The sequence below is a fragment of the Portunus trituberculatus genome, chromosome 14, assembly GCF_017591435.1.
Source record: "Portunus trituberculatus isolate SZX2019 chromosome 14, ASM1759143v1, whole genome shotgun sequence".
NCBI lineage: Eukaryota > Metazoa > Arthropoda > Malacostraca > Decapoda > Portunidae > Portunus > Portunus trituberculatus.
This window is the reverse complement of record NC_059268.1, coordinates 4,026,080-4,047,250: the sequence shown is the minus strand read 5'-3', so window position 1 is coordinate 4,047,250 and position 21,171 is coordinate 4,026,080. Positions and strand designations below refer to the sequence as shown.

At 37.8% G+C, this 21,171-nt stretch overlaps 1 protein-coding gene across 1 annotated transcript in view; it reads left to right on the top strand.

The window, feature by feature from the left end:
- The window catches only part of LOC123503532 (ATP-dependent RNA helicase DHX8-like), a 258,222-nt gene that overhangs the window by 217,170 nt on the left and 19,881 nt on the right, over positions 1-21,171 (top strand). Inside the window, exons 10-11 of the mRNA XM_045253371.1 lie at positions 8,724-8,888; positions 17,454-17,657. Coding sequence (XP_045109306.1) covers positions 8,724-8,888; positions 17,454-17,657 — 369 coding nt within the window. The remainder of the gene's footprint in view (positions 1-8,723; positions 8,889-17,453; positions 17,658-21,171) is intronic.

The following is a 21,171-nucleotide window of genomic DNA, read 5'->3' as shown; positions in this document are numbered from 1 at the left end:
TAGCCAATTTGGTTTTAGAAAAGGACGGTCTTGTGTAACTAATTTATTGAGTTTCTATTCTAGAATAGTTGATAGAGTACAAGAGAGAGAGGATGGGTTGACTGCATCTATTTGGATTTAAAAAGGCGTTTGACAAAGTGCCACATGCAAGATTACTGTGGAAGTTAGAGGAGAAGGGTGGCTTAAAAGGAAGCACATTGAGATGGATAGAAAATTATTTGAGGGGGAGAGAAATAAGGACGGTAGTTAAAGATATGAAGTCCAAGTGGAGAGCAGTAGAAAGCGGAGTGCCACAGGGTCAGTATTGGCACCAATACTTTTCCTCATTTATATTAACGACATGCCAGAAGGAGTGAACAGCTACATAAATTTGTTTGCGGATGATACGAAACTGTGCAGAGTTATAAAGCAAAAGGAGGATTGTGAAATACTGCAAGAAGACCTAAATAAGATCTGGGAATGGAGTAAGAAGTGGGAAATGGAATTCAATGTGAACAAAAGCCATGTCATGGAAATGGGAAAGAGTGAAAGACGACCTGTGGGAATCTATAAGATGGGAGATGGAGTAGAACTGGAGAAAGTCAAAAAGGAAAAGGACTTAGGAGTGACGATGGAAGAAAACAATCAACCAGTAAGCCATATTGATAGAATTTTTAGAGAAACATATAATTTGCTGAGGAATATTGGAGTAGCATTTCACTACATGGACAAAGAAATGATGAAGAAATTGATAAATACTATAATAAGACCCAGATTGGAATATGCAGGAGTAGTGTGGACCCCTCATAAAAAGAAACACATAAGGAAATTGAGAGGCTACAAAAATGGCTACAAGAATGGTCCCAGAACTTGAAGGGATGACATATGAGGAGAGACTAAAGGCTATGGATCTACCAACCTTGGAACAAAGAAGGAGAGAGGAGATCTGATACAAGTCTATAAATTGATCAACGGAATGGACCAAGTGGATAATGAGAAACTGATCCTGAGAGAAGAATATGACACCAAGCACAAGATCGCATAGTAAAAAGCTGAGAAAGGAAGATGTCTGAGAGATATTAAAAATATAGTTTCCAGAGATGTATTGAGACGTGGAACAGTTTAGATGAAGAAGTAGTGTCTGCAAAGAGTGTGCACACTTTTAAAGTAAGATTGGATAAGTGTAGATATGGAGACGGGCCACACGAGCATAAAGCCCAGGCCCTGTAAAACTACAACTAGGTAAATACACACACACACACACACACACACACAAAAAACACAAACAACACAACACACAAAAAAAGTAAAAATGAGAGAGAGAGAGAAAAAAAAAACAACAAAAAAAAAAAATAACAAACACAAAAAACACACACACACACACACACACACACACACACACACACACACACACACACACACACACACACACACACACACACACACACACACACACACACACACACACACACACACACACACACACACACACACACGGGACATCGTCGATGGCGGAGGTGGTCGCTGAGCTCCAGAGCAATCATCTATAATTCTACAGTTACCTAAGAGTAACCAAGGTGGGAAAGGAGCTGGTAATGTTTGTCCCGTCTCCATATAGTCATGTTAACTGTTGATTAGCAAAATAATGTCCAGTGAAGGTAAATATAAACTGTAGCCTGCGTTTGAGCCATCAGCTGGTTTGTTTACGTCTGCGCAACATGGCGGCCGTGAACTCGAAAGAGGAATCAGACTTCACAGGGTTTCAAGGAATAATGGAAAAGAGCGCTTATGTGAAGAAAATTCTGGAGTTAGAAGGTAAAATTGAAAACTGTTTGAAAAGTATGAGGGCCTGGAAACGAGTTATGACAATGTAAAGAGAGACTGTGCCGATATGAAGAAGGAAAATGCAGCACTGAAAGAGGAAGTTAAGCTAATTAAAGTGAATTGCGAAAAATGTGGAGAATCTCTAGGAAAAGTGATGGAGAAGCAGGCTGAATGGAAAAAAGTCAGGAAGTGGAAAGAAAGGAGGTAAATTACAAAGTTGCAAGTCTGGAAAAGGAAATCAAAGAGTCAGGGAGAAAACTTTGGGCCTTGCTGAAATTATAGATCAACAGATCATAGAAGAGAAGATAGCTGAGAAAGTGGTGAAGGTTATTAAGTCAAATGAGACATTGGTGAGGGAAACTGTAGACAAAAAGAGATGTGTGGTGATATTTGGTGTGGAGGAGGATAAGACACCGAGTAAAATGGAGAGAGAGAAAACATAAAAAGGTGATAAATAATATCATTAATGTGGTGCAAGAGGAGGAAAAGACCTAGTACAAGAAATAGAGGACTTCCATAGAATTGGAAAGTTCACAAGAGAAGGTATGAGGCCAATAAGAATCAAACTTAAGTCACAAAAGGATGTAGATGAATTGGTGGAGAAGTCATGGAGGCTAGCCCAGCAGGAAACAACAAGGAAGATTTGGTTGAGAAGAGATCTCGGTGAAAAGGAAAGAGAAATGTTAAATGAGTTGAGAAAGGAGGCTTTGAAAAAAATGAAGAGAGGACAGAAGAAGAGAAGAAAGAGTTTTTCTGGAGAATCTTGGATATGAGACTGAGGAAGTGGTTCATAACCCAGAAAAGTACAGCAAGAAAGGACTAAAGAAACTTACATATGAGCGAAATGTAATGTATTCCAACATAAATGGAGTGATATCGGGATTTTAGAACTCAACGATTACTTGAGGGACAAGAACCCAGATATTGTGGGTCTTACTGAAACAAAACTGAGAGAGGAGAAGACCTGATGAAGGTTGGAGAAGGAAATATAACGTTTGGAAAAGAAATAGAGTAGGTAAGATGGGAGGAGGAGTGATGTTGCTGGTTAAAAAGATATAAAGGTGGATCAAGTGAAAAAGGTATGGGAAAGGCAGAAGTGCTAAAGATCAGAGCAGAAACTAATGAAGGAAAAAGAGGCACTACATAGTGGTGTACGTACCACCTAAGACAAATGCATGGTCAGTACAGGAATATGAAGAAATGATAAGTGATACAGGAACATGTCTGGAAGAAATGTTGGGTGGCTGTGAACGAACTATAATGATGGGAGATTTTAATTGTAAAGAGGTGTGTTGGGAGGACTGGTCAATGGAAGGATCAGAGACAACATGGGAAATACACTATTGACACTGGCAATGGAAAATGTGTTAACTCAGTGGGTCAAAGAAGATACTAGGTTTGGAGGAGAGGGAGCATCGTCAAGACTGGACTTGGTCTTTAGTACAGAGCCAATGGTCATTGAGGAGATGAGGGTGGAGTGCCCTTTAGCAAAGAGTGATCATGCAGTTTTGGAGTTCAAGGTGATAGACGAAGAGAAATCTAGAAGAAATGAAGAATATAAAGTGGGAAGATGGAATTATGCCAAGACAGATTTTGGAAACCTAAAGAAATTCTTTCAAGAGACAAATTGGATGAAATTCAAGAGTGCTAAGGAGCAAATGAAAAGTGGAAGGAATTTATAAAATATACAAAGAAGGTGAGAAAAATTTGTACCAATAAGACAACATAGAGAAGTTGGAAAGCAGGACTGGTTTAACGATAGATGTGAAAAGGCTAGAACAAGAAAAGAGGATGCATGGAAGAGGTGGAGAAGGAAAAGACGGATTAAGCAGTGGGAAAGTTACAAAAGAGCAAGAAATGAATATGTGTTGATTAGAAGAGAAGAAAGAAAGAAACAAGAAAAGGATATAATTGATAAATGTAAAGACCAACCAAGGCTTTTTACAGACATGTGAACAACAACATCAAAAATAGAGAAAGTATTGAAAGTTTAGAAGTAAATGGAGTATACAGTGAAGATCCCAGGAAATGGCAGAGGCTATGAATGGATGCTTTGGAAGGTATTCACAAAGGAGACTGCTTTTGACAAACCACTGGTAATGGAACAGAAAGGGATTATGAAGGAGTTTCAAGTAACGGTGGAGGAGATCAAGAACATGATGGGGAGTTTAGAAGTGAGAAAAGCTGTGGGACCTGATGGGGTATCAGGATGGATTTTAAGAGAATGCAGGAGCAATTGGCAGAAAAAGTTTGTGAAGTAATTGATGCCTCATTAAGGGAAGGTGTAGTGCCCCAAGACTGGAAAAGAGCTAACATTGTCCCAATCTATAAATCAGGTAACAAGAGAGACCCATTGAACTATAGACCAGTGTCACTTACAAGTGTGGTAGCTAAGATGTGTGAGAGGGTGGTGAAGACTAGATGGACAGACTTCTTGGAGAAAATGACATACTTTGTGAGTGTCAATTTGGTTTTAGGAAAGGGCGTTCATGCACGACAAACCTGATATGTTACTATTCGAGGGTGATAGATGTAATACAGGAAAGAGATGGTTGGGCTGATGGAATATATCTGGATTTAAAAAAGGCCTTTGATAAGGTACCACACCAGAGACTGATCTGGAAACTTGAAATGGTAGGAGGAGTGCATGGCAGTTTACTAAAATGGATGGAAGACTTTTGGTAGGAAGAGAAATGAGAACAATAATTAAGGACAGACCATCAGAATGGGGATTGGTGGAGAGTGGAGTTCCACAGGGATCAGTGTTGGCACCAGTAATGTTCGCAGTCTACATAAATGACATGGTGGATGGGGTGTCCAGTTATGTGAGCCTATTTGCAGACGATGCAAAATTGTTAAGAAAAGTGAGATGTGACAAAGATTGCGAACTACTCCAGGAAGACTTGGACAGAATATGGAAATGGAGCTGTACATGGCAAATGGAGTTCAACACGACAAAATGCAAGAAAATAGAGTTTGGCAAGAGTGAAAGAAGAATCAGGAGTATGTACAAGATAGGAAATGAAGACATAAAACCAGTCATGAAGAAAAAGACCTTGGGGTGACAATTACCAATGACCTATCGCCAGAGAGACATATAAACAAAATAATTGGAGAAGTATTGAACTTATTGAGGAACATAAGAGTGGCGTTCAGATATCTAGATGAAGAAATGATGAAGAAAATAATTACTGCAATGATAAGACCGAGGCTTGAATATGCAACAATACAGTGGGCTCGAACTTAAAGAAACACATAAGGAAACTAGAGAAAGTACAGAGGGCTGCAACGAAAATGGTGCCTGACTTAAGAGATTTGACTTATGAAGACAGACTGAAAAGAATGCAACTTCCAACCCTGGAAAACAGAAGAGAAAGGGGAGACCTGATAGCAATATACAGAGTGATGATTGGCATGGAAAAATGGATAGGGAAGATCTGTGTATGTGGAATGGAAGAATGTCGAGAGGGCATGGGAAAAACTAAAATGGCCACTTATAGGAGAGATGTGAAAATATAGCTTCCTCATAGAAGGGTGGAAGCATGGAATAGTTTAGACGTGGAAGTGGTCAACGCAAGGAATATTCATGATTTTAAGAAAAGCTGGACATTAATAGATATGGAGACGGGACAACACGAGCATAGCTCTTTTCCGTATGTTACAATTAGGTAAATACAAGGTAAATACACACACACACAGTACACACACACAGATGACACACACATATGTGATATACAGAGTGATGATTGGCATGGAAAAACAGGGAAGATCTGTGTATGTGGAATGAAGAATGTCGAGAGGGCACACACATGTTACAATTAACACAACACACACACACACACAGGAGGAGGAGTGATGTTGCTGGTTAAAAAGATATAAAGGTGGATCAAGTGAAAAAGGTATGGGAAAGGCAGAAGTGCTAAAGATCAGAGCAGAAACTAATGAAGGAAAAAGAGGCACTACATAGTGGTGTACGTACCACCCAAGACAAATGCATGGTCAGTACAGGAATATGAAGAAATGATAAGTGATACAGGAACATGTCTGGAAGAAATGTTGGGTGGCTGTGAACGAACTATAATGATGGGAGATTTTAATTGTAAAGAGGTGTGTTGGGAGGACAATGGAAGGATCAGAGACAACATGGGGAAATACACACACACAGTGGGTCACACACACACTTGGTCTTTAGTACAGAGCCAATGGTCATTGAGGAGATGAGGGTGGAGTGCCCTTTAGCAAAGAGTGATCATGCAGTTTTGGAGTTCAAGGTGATAGATGAAGAGAAATCTAGAAGAAATGAAGAATATAAAGTGGGAAGATGGAATTATGCCAAGACAGATTTTGGAAACCTAAAGAAATTCTTTCAAGAGACAAATTGGATGAAATTCAAGAGTGCTAAGGAGCAAATGAAAAGTGGAAGGAATTTATAAAATATACAAAGAAGGTGAGAAAAATTTGTACCAATAAGACAACATAGAGAAGTTGGAAAGCAGGACTGGTTTAACGATAGATGTGAAAAGGCTAGAACAAGAAAAGAGGATGCATGGAAGAGGTGGAGAAGGAAAAGACGGATTAAGCAGTGGGAAAGTTACAAAAGAGCAAGAAATGAATATGTGTTGATTAGAAGAGAAGAAAGAAAGAAACAAGAAAAGGATATAATTGATAAATGTAAAGACCAACCAAGGCTTTTTACAGACATGTGAACAACAACATCAAAAATAGAGAAAGTATTGAAAGTTTAGAAGTAAATGGAGTATGCAGTGAAGATCCCAGGAAATGGCAGAGGCTATGAATGGATGCTTTGGAAGGTATTCACAAAGGAGACTGCTTTTGACAAACCACTGGTAATGGAACAGAAAGGGATTATGAAGGAGTTTCAAGTAACTGTGGAGGAGATCAAGAATATGATGGGGAGTTTAGAAGTGAGAAAAGCTGTGGGACCTGATGGGGTATCAGGATGGATTTTAAGAGAATGCAGGAGCAACTGGCAGAAAAAGTTTGTGAAGTAATTGATGCCTCATTAAGGGAAGGTGTAGTGCCCCAAGACTGGAAAAGAGCTAACATTGTCCCAATCTATAAATCAGGTAACAAGAGAGACCCATTGAACTATAGACCAGTGTCACTTACAAGTGTGGTAGCTAAGATGTGTGAGAGGGTGGTGAAGAATAGATGGACAGACTTCTTGGAGAAAAATGACATACTTTGTGAGTGTCAATTTGGTTTTAGAAAAGGGCGTTCATGCACGACAAACCTGATATGTTACTATTCGAGGGTGATAGATGTAATACAGGAAAGAGATGGTTGGGCTGATGGAATATATCTGGATTTAAAAAGGCCTTTGATAAGGTACCACACCAGAGACTGATCTGGAAACTTGAAATGGTAGGAGGAGTGCATGGCAGTTTACTAAAATGGATGGAAGACTTTTGGTAGGAAGAGAAATGAGAACAATAATTAAGGACAGACCATCAGAATGGGGCTTGGTGGAGAGTGGAGTTCCACAGGGATCAGTGTTGGCACCAGTAATGTTCGCGGTCTACATAAATGACATGGTGGATGGGGTGTCCAGTTATGTGAGCCTATTTGCAGACGATGCAAAATTGTTAAGAAAAGTGAGATGTGACAAAGATTGCGAACTACTCCAGGAAGACTTGGACAGAATATGGAAATGGAGCTGTACATGGCAAATGGAGTTCAACACGACAAAATGCAAGAAAATAGAGTTTGGCAAGAGTGAAAGAAGAATCAGGAGTATGTACAAGATAGGAAATGAAGACATAAAACCAGTCATGAAGAAAAAGACCTTGGGGTGACAATTACCAATGACCTATCGCCAGAGAGACATATAAACAAAATAATTGGAGAAGTATTGAACTTATTGAGGAACATAAGAGTGGCGTTCAGATATTTAGATGAAGAAATGATGAAGAAAATAATTACTGCAATGATAAGACCGAGGCTTGAATATGCAACAATACAGTGGGCTCGAACTTAAAGAAACACATAAGGAAACTAGAGAAAGTACAGAGGGCTGCAACAAAATGGTGCCTGACTTAAGAGATTTGACTTATGAAGACAGACTGAACAGAATGCAACTTCCGACCCTGGAAAACAGAAGAGAAAGGGAGACCTGATAGCAATATACAGAGTGATGATTGGCATGGAAAAATGGATAGGGAAGATCTGTGTATGTGGAATGAAAGAATGTCGAGAGGGCATGGGAAAAACTAAAATGGCCACTTATAGGAGAGATGTGAAAAATATAGCTTCCTCATAGAAGGGTGGAAGCATGGAATAGTTTAGACGTGGAAGTGGTCAACGCAAGGAATATTCATGATTTTAAGAAAAAGCTGGACATTAGTAGATATGGAGACAGGACAGTACGAGCATAGCTCTTTTCCCGTATGTTACAATTAGGTAAATACAATACACAAACACACACGCACACGTAATGGGGAAGACTAGCTGGGTGACCAGCAGGCGACCGAGGCAAATTACATTATCTCTCTCTCTCTCTCTCTCTCTCTCTCTCTCTCTCTCTCTCTCTCTCTCTCTCTCTCTCTCTCTCAAACACACACGCACACGTAATGGGGAAGACTGGCTGGGTGACCAGCAGGCGACCGAGGTGAATTACACACGCTTTCATGCGCCAACCTGTTAGTTGATCTCTCTCTCTCTCTCTCTCTCTCTCTCTCTCTCTCTCTCTCTCTCTCTCTCTCTCTCTCTCTCTCTCTCTCTGACAAGTTACCTTCTACCATTTTATTATAAAATCGAAGATGGGTTGCCTGTATTGAATATTATCCATAATATGAAGTGCGGCAGTTCCACAGTGCCTGTACATGAGCTGCCACTAGTTATGAAGTGGAATATGTGTGAGCTGTGATGTATTTGAGATAATGTTGATGTTCATGTTACAGTGCCCTGGATGATGAAGGACTGCTAACTCGACTTGGGAGACGAATGGCTGAGTTTCCTCTTGAGCCCAACCTTGCCAAAATGTTGATCATGTCAGTTCACTTACAGTGCTCAGATGAGATCCTTACCATTGTCTCTATGCTGTCTGTACAAAATGTATTCTACAGGTTAGTGGTTACTATTATTCTTTGTTTATATCGAAATATAAATAAGTTGTCTCATACCATTTATATGATTTAATGATGGGCAGGAACTAATAATTTGAGTATTCACAAAATTGGTTCTTGATGGATTCGTCAGAACTGGTTCTGGAACCAGTTCCACAGGGAATCAGTAGAGCTTGGGCTGTGTCCTATTGACTCCCTGCAGGTAAGGAGTTCCAGAGTCTACCAGAGAAAGAGATGAAAGATTGTGAATTAATTTGCATTAGAGAGGTAAATAGAATAGTGGTAAAAGAAAAGAGAAAGTCATGTGCAAGATTGTGAATTAATGGGGAGATTCGCCTTAATTTTTGAAGATGCAGATGAAAAATATCAGTTTTCTGTTCTACAGCCAGGCAACAACTAGTATCCCTCTAATATCGAATGGTGAAGTTCTTTTTTTCTCTACCGCAATTTTTAAAGGGCCTAGCAAGCAGCCCTTTAAATGTCTATTAAATGTCTGTGATGTGTGAGTAAAGGAGGAGTATGCATGTTTTTTTGTTTTTTTGTTTTTACGCTTAAAATAATTATTTTATGAAGAAATAATGAAGTGAAAACACATTCTCATACCTCTGGCATCCTGAACCCAGCCAGCAGCCAGCACAGCAGCAAGCAGTGCATATATCTATCAGAGAGAGAAGAGAGGCCAGAGAAGTAGGACATGCAGCCATTCCTCGGAAGGCAAACTTTGGTTTTCTCAAAACCATGGATTTTCACACACAAATGCTATCTCCTCCTTTAGTTTTTGTCCGATTTGGCTGAAAGTTTGTGACAAAAGCATTGAATGGTTGTAGAAAATGAATACGAGTCCAAAATTAGAAAGTAGGTAAAAAATTTTTTTCATTATTTTTCACCTCTAGACTAGTAAAAAAATATACATTTTTTTTTTTAAATAAAAAAAAAGATTTTCAAAAATTTTTGTATGGATATATGGTAACATAGATGATGTGATATTGCTGTAAAAATCACATTAAAATCGGTGAAGAATTGGCAATTCCAAACTAATTCCAAAATTTTTGGAAAAAAAAATTAAAAAAAAAAAAAATTCACTCATATCCACACCAAATTTGGATATGATGATTAACATAATGCTTTGCATGTACTGTGTGAATTAGAAGAAAATAGCGCTATTTCTTAAACATAGGGGGATCTCCCACTTAACTTGCATTGGAGAAGTGGATAGAATAGGGTGAAGGAAATATAAAAGTCATATGTTGCAAGTCTGTGGAAAGAAGAGGAGGCATCAGAAGGGTAGTTGGCATGGAAATAACAGTAGAAGATAGGAAGAGATGCAACATTGTGGCAATGAGAAAAAGGCTGAAGATAGTTGGAGGAGAGGAGTTGATCACCCCTTCATATATGTAAAGCAAACTCCATGCATGAAAAGATATTGCCTTTGTAAAGAGTTAGCATCTGGGTAGGTAGGGGTGAGCAAATTTGGCAGAGACAACTCAGAACACCTGATATCGTAGATGTTTTAGCTAGAGATGATATGTGAAGTTTTCTGCTTAGATAATAAGTAAATAACTAGTCAAGGATGTTCAGTGTAGAAGAATGGGACAGTTGAATGTCATTGAAGTAGAGAGAATAGGTGTTTGGAAGGTTGCATTGGGTTGAGAGATGCAGGAATTTAGTTTTTGAAGGATTGAACTATAGTAAGTATTCTATGCCTCTATCAGAAATTTTGAAAGGTCATCAGGTGTTATGTGGCAATCCTGTGTAAACTGTTTACATTCTGAAAGGTTGGGCATCTACGAAAAGACATAGAAAAGTGCAGGGTAGTATCATCAGCATAAGATTCATTGATGAATAATTGGAAGAGAGTGGGTGACAAGACAGAACCTTGAGGAATACCACTGTTAACCTGTAAATTTCAAGCCACAGCTCAGGCTTCAGGATGCAAGTGTGAACCTCAGCACAGGCTGGGGTGCATATGAGTGCCATAGCTCAGGCTGCAGGAAGTTCAGTCATTTGTCTTAAAAGTTCCTGTGCTTGTACCAATGAACATGCATCAATGATGTGTACTGTGATGCCTATTGACTAATTTCTACCCAGCAGGTATCACTTAAGCCATAGGACGCAATGTCCATCTTATGATGAACAGCATGTAACTGTGATGTATCATATTTGATGGCTCATAAGAGACATGAGCTCATAAGATGCACCCAGTATTGGCAGATATTGAAATGACAAAAAAGTTAAATGAGTGTTTTTAAGCTCTGAATATGAATTGAAGGATTTCACATGACATTTGAAGAGTCACATGCATTTAGATCATTATTAGATCCCATTTAAAACTTTAATATTTGCTAGTAGCATACATACCAATCTTGTGAGATGTTAACATGTACCTGGCATATGGCATTAGCATTGACTGTAAGAGACTACAGGCCTAATAACCATAATTTTTTTTCTATCATAATAACTTTACATGTATACAAGGTAAGAATTTTAAAAGATAGATGTGATTTGGATTGTATGAAAGTGTGTCTTACCTCAAGGAATAACAGCATCACACTAAAGAACTCAGTGTTGCCCATGTCAAGATCAAAATTACTGATTGCGCATTTTGTTTTGGTTCATATGATGTATGGCAAATTCTTCCTGACTGATGTCATTCTATGTGAGTTACTGGTATGTATGACCTATTATATATTGTTAACTTTAAAGAAAGACTTGTTTTCTGGTGTAGTACCAGTCATCACTTTGTTTACATGTGTGAAGATGTCTGGGATTTGATTTTATTGCCTTTGTTGCCATAGACTAACCACCAACCATTGCCTCAATACTGAAGCTTGGCCTTATAGGACTCAACATTATTTCCTGAGACTTCTTTGGGGAGAAGAGGTGCATCTTATGAGTCATCAAATACAGTACATCTTATGATTTAGATGCTATTTTTAAACTTGAAGGCCTATATTTTGCTCCCATTTATCTTGAAATGAAGTTTGGCAACTCAAGATGAGTCCAACTTCTCTAATTTATTACAAATAAGTACAGTGGTATCTCAAGATATGAGTTTAATCCATTGCATGATGGAGCTCATATCTCAATTTGCTCATAACTCAAACAAATTTTCCCCTTTGAAATTAATGAAAATGCCATTAATTAATTCCATCTTTCCCAAAAATGCATCACAATTTTCTTTGCATATTGTTATGTAAGAATGAGGTTGAGTCAACTCTTGATTAACGCAAGGGTTATGTTCCTGGAGAACGCGTTATTTAAAATTATGTTATTCAAGCATAATTTTCCCATAGAAAATAATGGTAATAAGTTGGGGGGTTACATTCCTGGTCACTGAAAAGTCTTCTTATTTAGGGGATTTTGTTACTCAAACCTTAGAAATACTATTAATACATCACTATATCATGAAAACAATAAAACACATTCTCACCTGTGCATCTTTTTTGTCCAAGTAATTAGAAAATTATTATTATCTTATGAGTTTATGTGCCAGGAATAATATCCAACATAAGTGGAAGGATTAGAGGTAAAGTAAAGGTCAAGAATGTTGGGTGTATCTCAAAGATAGTCAGGAATATGAATAGGGCGTTGCACCAGTTTCTCTTGGTCATGGAGGATAGCAAAGTTGAAGCCAATTCACCAGGATGGTCAGTGAAGGGAGAAGAAAATCAAAGTTGGCGGTGAACATTGAAATTTCCAAGGTTGGAGATCTTCACGAAAGAATAGAGGGACAGAATGTGCTCACTTTAGAAGTTAAATGGTAAAAAAATTTATTATAGTCAGAGTAGTTAGGGGAGAGATAGACAGCACACATAAATTTCTTTAGAGAGTGACTTTTGAGTCAAAGCTAGATGGTGAAAAACTCAGAAGATTCAAGAGTGTGGACACAAGAGCAAGTCAAGTTGTTGCTCATATAGATGCAACATCCAGCTTTGGAGTAAAATTTTTTTTTTTATTATTATTATTATTTTTATTTATTTATTTATTTATTTTATTATTTTTTCTTTACACAAGAGGGAAGACTGCCAAGGGCAATAAAATATTACAACGAAAAAGGCCCACAGAAACTGCAGGTTTCCTAAAAAAAAAAAAAAAGATTCCAAAGAGTCAGCCAAAAGCCAGGGACAAATATCTTGAAACCTTCCTCTTGAAAGAAGTCAAGTTCTAGGAAGATGGAAATACAGAAGCAAGTAGGGAGTTCCAGAGTTTACCTCTGAAAGGTATGAATGATTAAGTATACTAGTTAACTCTTGTATTAGAGGGTTGGACAGAACAGGGATTAGAGGAAGAAGAAAGCCTTGTGCAGTGAGGCTGCAGCAGGAGGAGAGGCATGCAGTTACCAAGATCAATAGAGCAGTTAGCATGAAAATAGCGATAAAAGATTGAAAGACATATAACATTTCAGGGGTGAGAAAGAGGCAGAAGAAAGTCAGTCAGAGGAGAGGAGTTGATGAGATGAAAAGCTTTTGATTCCATCTTCTTTAGTAAAGCTGTATTAGTGGAATCTCCCCCCACCCCCCTCCGGAAAAAAAAAAAAAAAAAAAAAACATGAAGAGTACTCCATACAAGGAGTTAGCAGTTGGAGGGGTGAGAAAAAATGGTGGAAATGCCACAGAACACCTACCTTCATAGAAGCTGTTTTAGCAAGAGATGAGATGTGAAGTTTCCAGTTAAGATTATGAGTAAAGGACAGACCGAGGATATTCAATGTGGAAGTGTGGAAGAGACAATTGAGTATCATTGAAGAAAAGGGGATAGTTGTATAGAAGGTTGTGTTGAGTTGATAGATGGAGGAATTGAGTTTTTGAGGCATTGAAAACTACTAAGTTTTCTGTGCCCCAATCAGAAATCTTAGGAAGACAAGAAGTCAGGGGTTCTGTGGCATTCCTGCATGATCTGTTAACTTCCTGAAGGGTTGGTTGTCTCTGAAAGGACATGGAAAGATATAGGGAGGTATCATCAGCATAGGAGTGGATAAGGCAAGAAGTTTGGTTAAGAAGGTCATTAATGAATAATAGAAAGAGAGTGGGTGAGAGGACAGAACCCTGAGGAGCATCACAATTAATAGATTTAGGAAAAGAACAGTGACCGTCTACCATGGCTGCAGTAGAACGGTCGTAAAGGAAACTTTAGATAAAGTTGCAGAGAGAAGGGGCTGGTGGGGGGGAGTGTTGTGTTGTGCGGCTACCATGCATGCTGTACTTTCTACTGTGGTCTTTAAATTCTGGTATTTCAGCCTTGGAAAAAAGTAGATGGACCCTAGTCCTATTTATAAGAGACAGGTAAATATGTGAATATATTTTCTAAGATAGAAAAAATAATTTTGCACTAATAGGCCATGAGTCCAACCTGCCTGGGATCCCAATTCACCCTGAACGTCACTGCGGTGACCCACAGGCAAGCAGTTGCCACCTTATTTCCTACAAGTTTGTCAATTGTAGGCAAACCAAACGAGTTACAATAGTATCCAGCATGCAGGAGTAGGCAAACACAGATCTTTTTTGGCTTCTTTATTGTTATGTGTATTCATCTGTGACCATGCTTAAACTGTAGGTTAAAGGAAAAAAAGAGAGAAAAAAAGCTGTCATTATGGTCGAAAATTTTTTATTTGTATATGACCAGTCCATTATTGAATGAAATCTGTTACTGCAAAGTCTGTTATTGTGAGGTACCACTGTATATATATATATATATATATATATATATATATATATATATATATATATATATATATATATATATATATATATATATATATATATATATATATATATATATATATATATATATATATATATATATATATATGTATGTATATATTCAGACCAAATTAGCTGTTTTTATCTAATAAGACACATCTAGGCTTATTTATATCAAGAAAACAAGGCTTGATCAAATTATCAAAGGTACACACAGGCCTAATGATATAAAACTGACAACTGTGGGAACCAAAAGTGTCACCCCCATTAAAATGCCACCCATGGCAGAATCCCCTCTCTGCCATCCCATGGCTATGCCACTGTATTATAATTTTTATTAGTTTATGTTGTTGATGTAGTTTTATTTTGCGGCCTAAACCAATACAGTGGAGACTCAATACTTGAACGTCTAAATAGTCAAACTTTTCAATACTCGAACACAATAGTTCAATTTAATACAGGCAACCCCCGCTTAATGAAGGTTCACACAACGAAATTTCGCTACAACGAACATTTCCTTTTACTACCATCTGCTCGTTTAACGAACACCAAACTTGCTTTAATGAAATTTTATCCAGATAATTTATTTTATCAAAGAAAATGGCCTGTTTTCTCCTGATAAAGTGGGTTTCTCACTTTACTGTGTAAAAATAGTTAGGTTCCTTAGACAAATTGTCCAAAATGAAAGGGTGATAACTCAACTACGAAAAAATTAAGATTCATTGTACAGGTAACTCTTGATTTACGTGTGTTTAATTTACGCGTTTTTGTTAATACATGACCGAAAAAATACAGTGGTACCTCTAGGTACGGAAGTTTCTGTATACGAAAATTTCATTTTACAAAATGATATGTGAAGATTTTTTCGCTTCATTTTACGAAAAATATTGAGCATTTGAAAGATAAGAAACAAAACTTGAAATTCCTGCATGCAGAAAATTTTAAGTTTGCTCCATAAACGTGCCATAAGATCTTGCTCTCTTGTTGGTTAGAATTTAATTTAAGTTTTGTGTTAATTGATGAAATTTAAAAACTGGAAAAAAAAAATAATAATTTTAAGTGTTTCGTAAAGTTAAGTGTTAATGTTTCCTGCCATTTTCTATATTTTCTGCTGTTTGCCCTCGTCCTCTTCCGCCACTTTCGCTTTTGGACATCGCCTCACTCGAAAAGTAAGGTTTCACATTTTTTTTTTATTATTTTCATTTATTATTGCATTATGTTCTATTGTCTACTTCATTTACAGGAATTAACGGTTAGGTTAGGTATATTGAAGGATTCAAATGTATTTGGCTCTTCTTACATTCTGGTTTTACCCTTATAAGATTCAATATGGTGTTTTCCTAGGGCTTGGAACGAATTAGGGGATTTACATGTAAAATGCGACTCATTATATGGAAAATCAAGATACGAAAGCCACTCTGGAATGAATTAATTTCATATTTAGAGGTACCACTGTATTATAATTTATTGAATTTATGCGATCAGTTTCCTTATACGCGATTTGGCCCAGCCACATTTTCAAACTGAGCGCCAGACGCAACTTCAAACTGCACGCCAGAGAGTTCTGCAGCTGGCCAATAGATGGGAGCTCCACTGCCATGGACGCACTCTTCTGCTACACAGTGATGCAAAAAGAATTTTCCAAGAAAAAGCGCCAGACCGCCATGCTGCAGTTTTTCAAGAAAATACCAGTGGAAGATGTAGTGCCAAAAGAGGATGTGGACAATCCCGTGGAAGCGTAGGAAGCAGAGGAAGCGCAGGTGGATGATGACGTCCTTGACTAGGAGGTGGACTGCAACGGCATGTGCTTGTGAGGGGTGAATTAAGACATTGGCCTCCTGCGTTTATTTTTTTACTATACTGTGAGGTTATTTTTGATAAAGTGGAAAAGCTCAGAGGGAGATGGTGACTGACTGTGGTGTGAGTGGTGAAGGCAGTGACGCAGTAAGTGTTGTGTTTACATATTTTGTTTTGTTGTTTTGTCTTATTTTTTGCTTTCTTTTATTATTTCTTGCTTTTCCCTTCACTTTAAATACACTTCTAGTAATTAGAATGGTAAATAATAAAAAGGAGATGATGACTCACTGTGGTGTGAGTGATGAAGGCAGTGACGCAGTGAGTGTTGTGTTTACGTATTCTTTGTTTTGTTGTTTTCTCTTATTTTTTGCTTTCTCTTATTATTTCTTGCTTTTCCCTTTACTTCAAATTTACTTCTAATATTTAGAATGGTAAATAATAAAAGTGTTAATTTAGCCAAATATAGTATTTTGTACAAATTTTTTGGACCACATCCCACATCCTCCCTATTATCTATTGTTTCTTATGAGAATTACAAGTTTATTTTACGCGAATTTTGATATACGCAATGCCTCTTGGAACGCATCTATTGCGTAAATTGAGAGTTACCTGTACTTGTGTGCAGAGGGAATGAGTGCATACTTGGGATATCATAAAAGTGAAACAACTGATTGCATAGCAGAACTAGGGAAGTCAAAACAAATATTGTAAAAGTGAAATATCGAATAACAGTGAATCATATATCGGTGAATATCTGTATACATAATATGCATTTGCTTTGAAATTCCATTTTTGCTATTAAAATCCATGAATACTCTACATAGGTACAATAAGTAAAATTAATAGTCTATATACTATTATGAATGGCTAAAAATTACAAAACACATCCCTGTCAACCACTCATAGAGCATATCTTTATTATGATTGTGAATTATAAGTATATAAGTGTTGTGCTAAATGTTACAATAATATTTGTGGTCACTTAAGTAAGCCAAATTGCAGTTAGTTCAAATAAATATGATAATAGTAAGTCTTTAATACAATTTTTGTTTTATAATTTTTTATCCAGGCCAAAGGAAAAACAAGCCCTGGCTGATCAGAAGAAAGCAAAGTTTAACCAAGCAGAAGGCGATCACCTCACTCTACTGGCTGTTTACAACTCTTGGAAGAATAACAAGTTTTCAAATGCCTGGTGCTATGAAAATTTTGTCCAAATGAGAACATTAAAAAGGGCACAGGATGTAAGGAAGCAACTATTGGGCATTATGGACAGGTAAGGTGTTAAATATGCTAGTAATCAATGATTTTTTATTTCTTGTGTCCTGAAGAACAGCATACTCATTCAATTAAGTGTTCTCAAGAAGGTGCAGTAAATTATCTTATATAGTTTCTTATTGATAGCAAAGAGAATTCACCCAATGCAGATTTGTTGAATGCAAATACAGGCAACCCCCGCTTAACGAAGGGGTTACGTTCCTAAAAAACTCTTCGTTAAGCGAAACTTCATTAAGCGAACCGATTATAGCAAGTTTAGCCCCAGATTTGAACTTCCATTGAGAGTAAGCAAAGCGAGAGTGCATCATAGTACAGTAAAAGGTTTAATGAAAGTAAAAATTATGAAGTTAAACATTTAGGTAGTTTAATTTAATTCATTATAATGTACACTAATGTATGTATGTACGTAACTTTATAATGTTGATGATCTTAACTTTATGAAGGGAGGGAGAGTGAAACGGGAAATACACTAACCGGCAACCTGTGGAATGTAAACAAAGGGCGCATCATGGTACCGCATACAAAACTTATGTACCACATTTCCACAAGGCTTTCCATTTTATCCATTGTAGAGTCACGAGTTCAGGTGGTTCTTTTAGCTTTCAAGGAAGATACGGTCTCACCAGCCTTCTTAATAGTCTGCTGAATTGAAAATAGTAGACAGTAGATGGAGTCAAGATGGTGGCAAGCAATGTTATTAGTTTTCTGGCCTCTCTCTTGTCTGTGAATAATACCCAGCTTCACTTCGAGAGTAAAACACTTCCTGGTCTTCTTAGGAACGTTAGGCCATATTGCAGGGCGTTTTGGTGTTAAGTTGAACTAGGGAAGATGAGCTGCTGGTGACATTGTTATGTTTTGACTGGGGAGTGAGTGGTGCGCGTGATCTTGATCTTGATCTTTATGCTACGGGTGATGCAAAATTTCTTTTGAGTCAGGCCTTTGTATCGGTAGCACCTGTGTTGTCCACGAGAGGCTTGATCTTGATCTTTATTCTACAGGTGTCTCAGGATTTCTCCTGAGGCAGGTCTTATTACCAGCAGCTCCTGGTGTATTCAAAAGCCTGTCAGCTTGCATGATACGGTGGGGCTTTCAAATTTTGAAAAAAATTATGTGGATAAAACTTCGTTAAAGTGAGTTTGGTGTTTGTTAAACGAGCAGAAGATAGTAAAACGAAACCTTCGTTGTAGCGAAATTTCATTGTGAACCTTCGTTAAACGGGGGTTGCCTGTAATTAGAATAACAGTGAGATATCTTTTTTTCCCAACCATCATAACTGGATGATACCCAGAAATAAGAAAAAGGTGAACTGATATACAAAAAGGTGTCAGTGACATAAGCAGTTAAGTTTTATTTGAATTGCTCATACAGTATACTTGTAAGGTCTTGATGCCACTGGGCCAATGTCAATTTTTACGGCAAGTACCACATTTGATGGCTCATAAGACACACCTTTCTCCAGAAAGTCTGGAAATGAGCCTGTGTCCTATGAAGCCATGGTTCAGCATTGAGGCAGTGATTTGTGGTAAGCAGAGCTTAATTTTGGGAGGTGCTTGCCCAGCTCTTTTAAACACAGCTTAATAATAAAATATATACCATATATAATGGCATATAAGATGTACCCCATTTTCAGAAATGCATTTTCTGGAAAAAAGTTTTTTTTAATGTATCAAAGCTAGTGGTACAACTGAGCAAAAAGCTAACAATCGTAATTGTAAAAATATCTTGTAATACAAAAGAGGTAGTGGCCTAATCACAGAGGCAAAGCGAAGAACACACCCCAGACCAATATGTCAACAACTAGGCATCTAAATGAATGGGGCTGTATTTCAATTTTCGACATACTCCTTATTGAACTTTTCCATGAATGTTTCATATCTCTCTTGTTCTATTCTTGTAAGTCCCTTCCAATCAATACTCCCTAAGAATTTTCTTAATTCTGCAAAATTTATCTTGATGTGATCTAGTCTTGCTTTTTTGTGATCCTCTTTACATGCTAAAACCTCAAAGTCTTGCAGTTTCACTTCCAATACCACATAGGCATTCTGTTCTCATCGTGCTTGCCAGCATATAAACAATACAGTGTAAGTACACTGTACAGTTTCTTATATGTGACTGATCAATGCTTGGATAGTGTACAGTGTTGCTGGTGGTGTATTCTTTCATTCGCTGTCTTTGATGAGATGTTGCCTCTGACTGACCATGTGGTGTATAGATTATGCCTTATTTTGCCTCTCAAATGCTAGCTATGCTTCCCAAGCAACCAATGAGTTCCAGTGGCAGCCCTAGCAGTAAAGCTAAGTTAGCTAGAATACAAATAACATTTGCAAAGAAGGTAAAAATTTAGGGGCATAAGATTGGTGAGCAAGTAATCCTTCCTGACACATTAATTATACATTGATGATTGTTCCTGATACATAACTATGTATGCACTGGTGAGTGTTATGCACATTTTACTTTTCAGTTACCATAATGCAAAATTGTAATCTGTGTACTATATTTCTCTTTCAAGTTGCTTTACTGAAGGTTCTGAAACATTTGTGTTTGGTATCATACATTTTTGCCTGAAAGCTTACCCTTGACAAAAATCATAAAACCTAACCCCTATTTTGCCATTACACATGTGTTTTGTTATATGAGAAAATCTTGTCACCACGAGGCTTACATAATTTCTTTACATAGTAAGTGGTGGATGCTAGCTACAACCTTCCTGGAAAGGAAAGATGATCTGATGCTTTTGGAAGACTTACTAGTAACCTTTTATACTCTCCATGGAGTAAACACCAGTGTGTGAAACAACTCAGTTAGTTATTCAGCTGATATAAAGAGAGCATGGTCTGTTATCTGGTTTGCCAGAGGCTATCTGCACTGCTGTTTTGCTTCTTTCCAGCCTCTCAACATGCCAGACACTATCATTTCTGTTATGCATACAGCAAACAGAGATGGGTCTCTGACACAGGAACAGCTGTCATTCCAGGAAAAATCAGCTTTGTACCTCTTCAGATGCCTGCAACTGGCAGAAGCAAAATGCCAGAGGCAACTCAGCCTTAGGGGATCCTGAGGAGGGATTGGAGAAATAGGACAAGATACAGAAATGATATTGTGATCAGAAGAGCCTAATGCAGAAGATAGGGTAACAGCATAAGTAGTCGTGGCTAGATGGTGGAAAATTCTGAACTTTAAAGTTTTTTTTTTTTACGTAGGGAAGAGGGCCAGCCAAGGGGAAAAAAGAAAGTTAGAAACACAAAAGGCCTACTTGAGCACTGGCTCTCCAAAGAGTTCAAAAAGTGCCAAAACCATCAGCCAGAATTAGGGGAACAAATGCCTCGATACCTCCCTCTTAAAAGAAGACAAGTTGTAGGAATTTGGAAATACAGATGCAGGGAGGGAGTTCCAGAGTTTACCAGTGAAAGGGATGAATGACTGAGCGTACTGGTTAACTCTTGCATTAGAGAGTTGGACAGAATAGGGATAAGAGGAAGAAGAAAGCCTTGTGCAGCGTGGCCGCAGGAGGA